Source organism: Trachurus trachurus (genome assembly GCF_905171665.1).
Source record: "Trachurus trachurus genome assembly, chromosome: 17".
Lineage (NCBI taxonomy): Eukaryota > Metazoa > Chordata > Actinopteri > Carangiformes > Carangidae > Trachurus > Trachurus trachurus.
This window is the reverse complement of record NC_139900.1, coordinates 4,963,268-4,975,254: the sequence shown is the minus strand read 5'-3', so window position 1 is coordinate 4,975,254 and position 11,987 is coordinate 4,963,268. Positions and strand designations below refer to the sequence as shown.

Genomic DNA, 11,987 nt, shown 5'->3' with positions numbered 1-11,987 from the left:
TGTGCATTTCTCTGTGATACTTAATATAGAACCTAGAGCTGCTTTATAATCACACTACACATCATCGTCAGCATATCATTTGATTTTCTATTGGACCATGACAACATCTCCTTGTTGTTGGAGTTTACCTCGAGAAACACGGAGGGAGAATTAATGAAACAACTGGAACTTCTTCTAATTTCTGATCTCATGACGACCTGTTAGAGCTTTTTCAGGCAAGTTAGTGGTTGGTGGACTAATAGAAGTGCCATATTTCTTTGGTTTCTAAAAGACATGAGTAGCTGCTATACCAGAGTTTCTGTGCCCATTGAAAATGACACAGTGGAAACTGATTGGTCGATGTAAACCACAGCTCACGAGAGTTTTAGTTATCAGTGAAACTACAGATGAGATTCTGAATGATGGTTTTCTTGCTTGAGGAACAGAACCATGGAAGTTGCTGTTTTTCATTTATGCTCTACTGTATCTTAGAGTTTCAAACCGGAGCTTTTTCCAAAACTGCTGAACCACATCGAGAATGAGGCAGAGAGAGCGCGCTGTGTCACTGTTATCATTGTGTTTTTGTGGGGATAAATCTGCTTTGTTCTGTACAAAGGGTTCCTAGAGCTATGGCACAAAACACACACACACACACATATACACAATGAATAAATCATTAACCTTCATACTTCATGCTGTTTTACTTTCACAGAGCTCGTATCTCCCAGGAAGCGACCGAGGAAGAGGATGCATGAATCAGCAGTTTAGACAGATTTCAAATGAGCACAAACTAAACAAAAAAACACTGATGTCAGAAAGCTTTGGAGGTTTTCCCACACAAAGATAAAAGCAGCAAATATTATGGACATTTTTGAATGTCACTTTAACTTTGTTATCTTAGTGTGTGTATGTGTTGGCATAGCGACATCTGTCCAGAGAGTTTGCTGGCTGCCATCAAAAGGACGGATCCTCAGATGGTTTGTGCCGGTATAAATACAACTGTATTGAAAATTGTGGTTTTGATCTGTGTGTATGCCATTCTGTTGAGCTTCCAGGGGCCCTGTGGTGTTTGGGTTGTGGACGGGTTTTGGGGGTTCTGTTTCTCGACTTAGGGTCATTTGATTTTTTTTGTGCCTTAGGAGGCTGGGTGACGACATTGCAATGTGCAGCACAGAAATAACTTGAATGTGACTTTTGCTGTTGGCTGTATTTCTATTTCTTTTGAATGTAACATGGATGTAATGTATAAAGAATATTTATATACGCAGAGAGCAGTGTGGGTTATTTGCCTGATGGCAGTTTGACTTTAAAGATCCTGTAGATGATTGTCGCTGCCTCTAGTTTGTGCACTAGAACACCGACATCTCTCGCACCAAAACAAACGTTTCATCGGTCACACGCCTCTGGACGACATCCAAGGCTGAAACATGAAGCCAACATAGAAACGCCAAAAACGACAGTTCTTCAAATGGCCACTAGAGGGAGTCTCTGGCAGTGAGTCAGTCCCAAATCTTCACAGCAGAAATAAAAATACAAAAACAATTTTGGTCTCTACAGAAAATGTCATGACAACTGTTCCAGGGTGATTTAAAAAAAAAACTTAACTCACTCGTTCAAATATTTATCAGGAAGTTAAACTGCTGCATAATTTAGGGGTGTGGCCACTTCAAGTGGGAGTTGCATGAGCATGCATCCACCAAGGGTCAGCATGCACCAATGTCTCAACTCCACATGCAATCTCTCCATTTTGCCTGGTTCTGTATCAATGAAAACAGACGTCAAGTTAACAAGATTGAGAAGGAGTAAATTCAAGTTCGTGGGGACTGGGAAGGAGATTCAGCCTTCGACTTCTACAGGCCGCACTAATGACACTGATGGAGCAGGTAAATGCCTTTTGGATGTGCTGAATTTGTTTGCTGCTAAATTATTGTTCTATTTATTGAAACCTTATGTTGGATTTGGATTTGGCTTCACGGTGCCAGGCAGCTACACTGTCTGTTTCCTGTGGGGGAGCTAGAGGTGGCGCCTCTCTGAGGGTGGAGCGCTGGAGTTTTGGGTGGTGGCTGTAGCCGCTTTGCATCAACAGGAACCTTTGGGACCAAACATCAAAGGCATCAGGACCCTTGATGACATCAAAGGCACATCAACTCTCCCATGTGATCATGACATCATCAGTGACATCACAACCTTGCAATCAGAGTTTGTAAATAGGACCCATCACATCAAGGACCTTAGTTTCTGACAATGCCACGCAGACGCAGACGTTCCTCTCGCCCAGTCCGCAGACGCAGGAGACCTCGCAGGTCCCCAGCGCGCAGACGCAGGAGGGTGGTCCGCCGCAGACGCTAGGCAGCTCAGCTAACCCAGTAAACATGTAGTACCATCATATGTTTACTGTAACAAACACTTGTCAAAAAAAAAACACACAAAAAAAAACACACCTGACGGAGCATATGTAGCCGATGTCATATCTGGCCCTCTGCGTTGTGTTTCTCACGGCCTGCCCTAGGTGGGGTTCGATCCCACGACCTCCCGCACCGGAGGCGACGATGCTAACCTCTTCGCCAAGAGGTTGACAACCACTTGGCAGGTTGGTTAGCACGTCTTTTATAGGTGGAGTGAGTGCACATCCGTTACACATAGACATATATACATGTCTATGTGATGGAGGACCACATGACGTGCAGTTGAGAAGAAGTCCAGTTGGCTTCAACTGGACTTCTTCTCAGGTGTTAACCTACCCATCATGTGGGTCGTTAGGGCACTCAAGAGCCACAGAGGAAGCTGCTCAGACATTGGCTCACAACACAGAAGACAGAACGGAGGTAGTGAGCACTCACCCTGAATCTCAAAAAAGGAGAAAAAAACTCTCATGTGGAGGTGCACGGCCAAGGCAAACAAGAAGAGAAGAGAAAACCAGCACCCTCCAATCAGCTCCTTTTAACTTTTTATTGTAGGACAGGCAGGCAGGACAGACGTTTCGACCGAAGTCTTTTTCAAGTTAAAAGGAGCTGATTGGAGGGTGCTGGTTTTCTCTTCTCTTCACAACACAGAAGAACCAGCTATGACTCATTGATGAGTTGTTGCTGGGCTTATTCTTCTCTCTGTTTTACCATTCAGCTGAGAAGGGCCTCTGTCACTACCCGATTTGCATCGCTACCCGATTTGTGACAGCTACGTACAGCAACTCCACTTGGACAAACTTAGTTGAATTGACTTAGGATCACTGCCCTATGTGCGTGCCCAGAGACGGTTTATCTTTTTATTAAAAAAAAAAAAAACTTTATTAGTAATTTAAATTGAGGGTTCGTTGTAGTGGTATGGATCTTGATGCTCAGAAAACAGGAACAGAGGCGAACTTTTAGTGTTTACTCTCGTCTTTTCTCGCCGGCCTCATCACCATGATGACAACCACAAACAATCACGACTACCACAACACTCACTGAATAAACGAGTCTGCCGCGGCTGTCTTATGACGGACGTCCGCGTTTTAAAAAAAATCATTTTCACAGTACCGTATTTTAAATTTGCAGAACTTTAAAGGAGCATTATCGCAAATACAGCAGTAATAGCATAAAATAAGATGAAATATGCAAAAGATGGGTCGGGGGGAGCCATAACTAAATTTACAAAAAAAATCGCCAAAAGTATAGTGTCCGTGGGGCAAATGCAGCATTTGTCTTTGTTATGATCCAAGCCGGCCCGGCTGCTCTCTCTCTCTGACAGCTGGCCACTTGTTTATATCTGATAAGCTCCGCCTGGCTCCATCTAGTGGCCGAATTAAGGATTTGGATTTGCGATAATACTCCTTTAAGCAGACTTCCGCTTGTACGCAAATCGGGCAGTGCCCAAATGAAGTTTGTCCAAGTGGAGTTGCCGTAGGCAGCTGTCCAAGATGGCGGCCGGTCTGCGCATGCACAGACCAGTATTGTCACAAATCGGGTAGAGATGCAAATCGGGTAGTGACAGCCCCAACGTGACCCTAATGGACTGCACATCTGGTCCTTCATCAGGTATGTTTTTTTTTTTTTTTTTGAATGGGTGTTTGTTACAGTAAACATATGATGGTACTACATGTTTACTGGGTTAGCTGAGCTGCCTAGCGTCTGCGGCGGACCACCCTCCTGCGTCTGCGAGCTGGGGACCTGCGAGGTCTCCTGCGTCTGCGGACTGGGCGAGAGGCTCTTCTGCGTCTGCGTGGCATTGTCAGAAACTAAGGTCCTTGATGTGATGGGTCCTATTTACAAACTCTGTTTGCAAGGTTGTGATGTCACTGATGATGTCATAATTATTGGGAAAGTTGATGTGCCTTTGATGTCATCAAGGGTCCTGATGCCTTTGATGTCACATAATTGGCACATGTGGTCGACCTTTAACTTAGCGGCGTGTTGCTCAAGACGTGAGGAGGTGCAGACCTCGAACCCCACAAACAATGGTGACGCGCTCTTATTGGTGGACTTTCATTTTTTGAAGTCAAAAAATGAAAGTCCACCGGTCAAGAAGGTGCAGTGTTGACTTTTTTTTTTTGACAAGTTATTGTTACAGTAAACATACGATGCTACTACATGTTTACTGGGTTAGCTGAGCTGCCTAGCGTCTGCGGCGGACCACCCTCCTGCGTCTGCGAGCTGGGGACCTGCGAGGTCTCCTGCGTCTGCGGACTGGGCGAGAGGCTCTTCTGCGTCTGCGTGGCATTGTCAGAAACTAAGGTCCTTGATGAAATGGGTCCTATTTACAAACTCTGTTTGCAAGGTTGTGATGTCACTGATGATGTCATAATCACATAGGAGGGCTGATGTGCCCTTGATGTCATCGAAGGTCCTGATGCCTTTGATGTTTAACTCTTCAACACAATAGAATATGATACACTTACTTATTAATTATTAATCCCCAGGTGGACGATATGATCTCAATCTGTTCAGCTGATCTTCAGAGGTGGTTAGGAGGAGGAACTAACTTGTGTGGTCGACCTTTAACTTAGCAGCGTGTTGCTGAGGACGTGAGGAGGTGCAGGCCTCAAACCCCAAACATCAAAGGCATCAGGATTGTTGATGACATCAAAGGCGCATCAACTTTCCCGTGTAATTATGACATCATCAGTGACATCACAACCCCCTGCAAACAGAGTTTGTAAATAGGACCCATTTCATCAAGGACCTTAGTTTCTGACAATGCCACGCAGACGCAGAAGAGCCTCTCGCCCAGTCCGCAGACGCAGGAGACCTCGCAGGTCCCCAGCTCGCAGACGCAGGAGGGTGGTCCGCCGCAGACGCTAGGCAGCTCAGCTAACCCAGTAAACATGTAGTAGCATCGTATGTTTACTGTAACAACAACTTGTCAAAAAAAAAGAAAAGTCAAAACTGCACCTTCTGGACCGGTCGTGTGGTCTCAACTGGGGGACCACATGAGCTGTGATGTCATCAATGCCATCACAAAGGAAGGATCAAAGTCATAAATGTGATGTCATCACTAACCCTAAAGATCAAAGTCATTAAGTGCTGAAGTTGAAACCAACTGGGTTTCTCCTCAGTTCCTCAGGACGTTTCAGCTCTCCCAGGTGGGGCTGACACCCTGGGGGTGACCCAGAAAGCCGTTGTAACCATTGTGTGGGTCATCACATGGAACGAGGTATGAATGGGGGCCAGTCCACCCTCAGACTGTGCAATCGGTGGCGCTGATAAAGACAGGTCTTCACCTCCTCACGTCCTCAGCAACACGCCACTAAGTTGAAGTTCGACCACACGTGTTAGTTCCTCCTCCAGCCTCTGAAGATCAGCTGAATAGACCATGATCACATCGACCACCTGCAGAAACAACCCAGACAATGGTCCATAACACAGAAGAACCAGCCCCTATGCCATGGTATGACTCATAGATGAGTTGTTGTCTGAGCGTGTTCTTCTGTGTTTTGGCATTTGACTGTGAAGGGCCCCAACATGACCCAAACAACCCACATGATGGGTAGGTTACCAGCTCCCAGGACCACCCCCAAGGTGGCCCCAGATAGACTGCGAAGAAGGGCCCCAACATGACCGCAACCACTCAGGTATGTTTTTTGTTTTGTTTTTTTGTTTGTTTGTTTTTTGACAAGTGTTTGTTACAGTAAACATATGATGGTACTACATGTTTACTGGGTTAGCTGAGCTGCCTAGCGTCTGCGGCGGACCACCCTCCTGCGTCTGCGCGCTGGAGACCTGCGGGGTCTCCTGCGTCTGCGGACTGGGCGAGAGGAACGTCTGCGTCTGCGTGGCATTGTCAGAAACTAAGGTCCTTGATGTGATGGGCCCTATTTACAAACTCTGATTGCAAGGTTGTGATGTCACTGATGATGTCATAATCATTGGGAGTGTTGATGTGCCTTTGATGTCATCAAGGGTCCTGATGCCTTTGATGTTTGGTTCCAAAGGTTTCAAACTTCTTCCACCTGACGAGTCAAACATCATCCCTGTTTAGTCCACTTCCTGTTTAGTTCAATCTTCCTCAGTTCCCAGCTCTCTTGCTTTCTCCCACTCTATGTATCTCTGTGTTTGACCTCTTGTTCGTATTTTTCACCCTGCTCTTGCCTTGCCCTGTTTGGTACTTTTGCCTCTGGTCTTTTGGACTCTTTGGGCTGTTTTTTTCAGTCAGTTATGACTTTGATCCTTCATTTTGTGATGTCACTGATGACATCACAGCTCATGTGGTCTCCCTACTGAGACCAAACGTCCTCTGGTCCAGTGAGCTTCACCTGATCCACCTCACACTTGGTGTGTGTGTTGATGACGACCAGAGAAAGTGCAGTGTTGACTATTTGTTCTTTTGAACAAGTGTTTGTTTGTGTGAGTGTGTGTAGGCCCACCATATTCTTGATTTATTCCATTTCATTTTATTTGAGGGGTTACACAGTAGTGATGTTACAAATTTTACTGAATCAACGTTATTGAAATTGGCTATCTCTGTTGAAGGGATGTTTCGACATTTTGACAAATTCGCCTTTTGCTATAATCCCATGGTTTTGTAATACATCCATGTGTAATCCCTACAGTTTTAGGAGTAGACAATTAAGTAGACAGGTAATGAACCTACTGCTAAGACCATAACGATTATGGCAATAGGCGAATTTGCCAAAATGTTGAACAATCCCTTTAAATTTTAATTTAGCACTGGACTAACCCTAACCTTAGCCCCCTTAACCCCCTAACGCATTATGAACGAAGACATTTAAGTTGAGGCTGTTGTATATTAAGTATTATCGCTTATAGATTAAGAGTAAGAGTTGTTCAGGCAACAGAGAGCCCTCTTTTTTTTCTGCAGGTTTATTGAAAGTGGCCAATCTAATAGATATTCAGACCTTAAAAACAATGTATAAAGCAAAGAACAGATCATTACCAGAACATTTACAGAACTTGTTCAAGGTGGAGGAAGAGTATAACAGACTGAAGCTTGATTTTAAACATACATTTGCAAAGCTAAGCTTAAAACAAATTTGTATTTCTGTTGCAGGTGTAAAACTATGGCATTCACAAAGCAAGGAATTGAAAGTTGCGCAAGTTTATCTCAGTTTAAGAAAATGTTTAAAAAAGAAAAAATAAGCGCCTACAAAAAAGGAGAAAGAGAAAAAGAAGGGAAAAAAGAAAACATAGATAGACGAGCTGTGTCCACTGCTATTTTTGCTTGTTTGTTTTCTTGTTAACTTATTATTATATGTTTCATCATCTTTAATTTTTTGAAATAATATATAATATTGGAGTTGATACTAAGTCAATGCAATTATAACTATAGAGAGGGGCAGGTACTATAAGTTTTTCTTCATCCTGCCCCTTTTCCTTTATGGGGACTATGTGTACATTGTGTAAATATGTGCCACCATGTGAAGTATGTAAACCATGAATGGAATAAATCAAAAATGAAAATGAAAATTAAATGAAATGAAAGCTCTCTTGAATTCAGAATCAGAATCACTTTATTGATGCCAGGGTACAATTCTTCCCAAACAGAAAACAATAGATGTAATACACACAAAAGTTCAATAAAATAAATTCAAAAATAAAGTAAAAATAATATAACCCACCCCACAGTATAAAGATATAATTGGTTGTTAATCAGCCAATGAGTGGTCATCACATTCCTTTACATAAATACAACATTTTCAGCCCATGGCTTAGCTGACCTAGGTCTTCCTCTCTCTGTCATGGTGTGTTTGTCCACCAGGTGTTGGTGCTATAACACAGTCTTGCGCCTCTTTACAACACCAATTAGTATTTTTTATATGTTGCTGAAAGAGCACAGCATTTAATAGCAGACACATATTTTTATTCAATTTTGAATGCACTAAAAGAGCCTTGAGACACCGGCAGACATGTCTAAAATGTTACAACCATCCTTGGGTTCCATGTACTGTATATACAACATGAGAAATAATAAAATGGAATAACAATAGAACAACAGAATAAAACAAAATTACGTACATGATTATCATTAGAAACTGATTGAAATCAGTAACATTTTTAATCACACGGAAGCACTACAATGGCAGATGCTCACACAATTAGTAAATATTTGAACAATACAATACAACAGAGACAACAAACAATAATTGACAACCATACATTATATTGTTATCTACAACCAATGATCAAACATTTGAGTAAAAGCTATGAATGAACAGCTAAAATATAAATTGAGACCAAAGCTGAAAACTGACAAAAAGAAAAATATATGAAGGGATTTGTTTGTATTTCCTATTCTGCACAGTGATTATCCCTTTCTTTTTGAATTTTAGTGATTGCAACCTTTATATTTTTGTTACAGCCCCCATAAGTATGACCAGTGCTGGAATAGTTTATTGCCCAGCACTGGAGCTAAGTCATAATCTTATACCGGTGCCTTAACACATCCACAGCAGCTCTCAAACCTGCCTCGGCTGCGTGTTCTAAAGCAGAAATAAAGCTTCTGGCAATAACGTATATAGTAACCATGATAGAACTGCTCCTCTCTGCTTCTTGTCTGGCTCTCTCAATATGATGCCTCTCCAGTTCTTCCAGTTTTTCTATCACTTCTCTATCACGTGCAGCTTGTAACTCACTCTTCTTTAGGACATCCTTCATTTTATTTATTTTTTCTTCATACATTTCCTCTATTTTCTTCGTTTCCTCATCCTTCTCCCTCAGCAGTTGCTCTTGTCTCTCTCTCAGGATTTGTTGCTTCTTCTCTTCAATTGCTTTCTCTGTCTTTTGGAACATCTCCGTGGTGTAGTAGCTTCCTCCATTCTTCACACTGATTTTTTGAATCTTCTCGAGCAGCTTGGTCACCTGTGACTGATTTTTCACCTCATTATTGAAGACATGGTACTGCCCCTTACATTTGGCCACAAGTTCCTGCAGGTCTTTACTTTCCATCAAGTACTGCTCCACAGTTTTCTCTTTGAGCTTGTCACCATAGGTGAAGAGAACCATGCTGTAGTTGTCTGCATCCTGACCAAAGAGTGTTTGGATCTTCTCCACCGTCTGCTTTTCTTCCTCTGTGCATCTGTTGCTCAGGCTGATTGTGATCAGGAAGACATGAGGACCAGGACAAGCGTAAGAAATGCACTGAGCAATAGCTTTGAGAGTTTCCTCCTCAGCATGCTGGGTGTCAAACAGACCTGGGGTGTCAATGACAGCCACCCTTTGACCACAAGCTACACCAGTGACCTTTTTACACTGTGCAGTCTTAGATCTAGGGGAACACTCTGATTCAAAATGCGTTTGTCCTAATATGGTGTTTCCTGCAGCACTCTTTCCTACTCCAGTCTTCCCCAACAGTACAATCCTCAGCACTTCATTGTTGTTGAAGGTCGTGATAGCTTCTGACCTGAAGACTGGAAAAAGAAGGACCAACATAAATTCCATACATTTTTCACCCTCTCTTCATCCTCTCTTTGTATATTTGCTGTAAAAAAGCTGTTTAAACTCAGCATTTGACACCACTGACAAAACCTTATCAGGATAAGTGGGTGTCAATGAATGATGCAGTACTTGGATAGTTCTACATCTCGAATTGGAAGTTCTTTACATCCATGGATGGCATCCCAGAAGAATGTATTCTAATACTGCTCATATTAATTTGCAGATGAATTTGCATTGTTATGCAGTTTTGTGTATTTGTGAAACCAAAACTTAAAAATCTGCATATTTAGCACTGTGTTTTACTACCTACAGCATGTTCAAGGTAGGAATAAAATGCCGATAGTCTGACTCACAGGAGCTGCTGTGTCGCATATCACATCCTGTTTTACCATCCTGTCTAAAATTACACAAAGGAGTGGTGTTATGCTTTGTTAGCTTCAGTGTACACAAGAGAGACACCGCATAATAGGAGTAGGAAAGTTTGCCTTTGCTCACAACAAGACTGTGTATTGACGGTGCTCTGCAGTGGCTGCAAATATAAACAAAATGTACATTTCTAAAACATACAGATGTAAAATGGATCATGCTTCTGGAGAGTTAATCCATATTTGGCTGGTGTTGTGACACAGAGAAAATCTAATTATTAGCAATAGTATTCTATGAAAAAAAGATTCCTTATGATAAAGATGTCTATATATTCAATCATTCATCATATTTATATTGATGAAAAATTAAATTGGAAAAAACATATATCATTCATCTGTAACAAAGTTGCCAAGAACATTGGTGTCATCAGCAGGATAAGACATGTTTTACCCAGAAAAATCCTTATATCACTTTATTATACTTTAATATATCCTTTTCTCACTTTTGCAATCTTGTATGGGCAAGCACTTACAAAACAAACCTCAAACACCTTGTTACTTTACAGAAACGATTTGTTAGAATGGTTACATACTCTGAGCCACTTGCAAGTTCAGGTCCACTGTTTCAAAAACTTAATTTCTTGAATGTTTATGATATCAATGTGTATCAGATCTGTTTATTTGTGTTTCAGCATAGAATTAATATTTTACCTCGTAGTTTCTCTCATATATTTATGTCCAACAACCAAGTCCATAGCTACCAGACACAAAACTCTTCCAACCTCCACACTGCCTTCTTTAGAACTGCTCTTGGTCAATTTTCAATTCGTTATCAAGGTCCACGTCTCTGGAATCAGCTACCTGACTATCTGAAAAAAATTTATTAATTTAACATCATTTAAAAAGGCTCTCAAAAAGTACCTCATCAGTCAAACCATGTACCATCAAACATAAGACAATTATTGTCATGTTTTTCTTTTGTCTCTCTCTCTCTTTCTCCTTACTCTTTCCTTATGAGCTTATTCATTATTTTTGTTTTGTATTATTATTCATTTATGTACGTATTTTGAATTTTGAATTTTTTCTTTATATTTTACTGTTTAATCTCTTACTTTTCTACTTATTTTTCATTATTGTTCAATCATTCTCCTATGTTATTGTTTTTAAACCGTAACAAATTTGATCTTTGAATAATTGGGTGAGGTTTTCATATAAGCCCTCCTGGGTTTCATACCTCCCCTTTGCACATCCCAGTAATGTTGATTGTTCATGTTGTTTTTTTTATATGATATTGTTTGTGCTAAATAAATAAATAAAAAAAGATAAATATCACATTGTATGTTGACTTACCAGATTTGACAATGCAGTTCCAGACAGTGAGAGCACAGTTGTAGAGAACAGACACTGAGAATAAAAGATACATAAATTAAAGTGACAATAACGTTTTTCTTTTCTATTCTATTCTATTCTATTCTATTCTATTCATGTGTTTAAATGGAATTGCTCTCACCTTCAAAACCATGTATAAAGTTCATGTCATTAATACAGCTGTGTAACTTACTCAATCTGGTGATGAAGCCACTCATTTTTGTTCTGTTCGGTGCAGAGCAGATGCGATGTTGAAGTGGGTAAAGATGAGCTCTGTCTTTCTATAAACAACATGGACAATGGCCACACCCCACTGGCGCAAAATCAAAAACGTCTCCGTCAGATCCACCACCCTTGGTGAGTTCCAGATCTCCACATCTCTTAAAAATCCGGTAGGCTACTGTTATTT

The 11,987-nt window shown here is 41.3% G+C and overlaps 1 protein-coding gene across 1 annotated transcript; it reads right to left on the bottom strand.

The window, feature by feature from the left end:
* Positions 1–5,678: 5,678 nt before the first annotated feature.
* On the bottom strand, positions 5,679–11,745 carry LOC311000074 (GTPase IMAP family member 9-like; the record flags this gene model as incomplete). Its single annotated transcript, XM_083990708.1, has 5 exons — positions 5,679–5,783; positions 6,111–6,198; positions 9,088–9,817; positions 11,561–11,614; positions 11,721–11,745. 5 exons carry the CDS (start codon positions 11,743–11,745, stop codon positions 5,679–5,681), a joined length of 1,002 nt encoding a protein of 333 aa, XP_083846834.1.
* Positions 11,746–11,987: the final 242 nt, after the last annotated feature.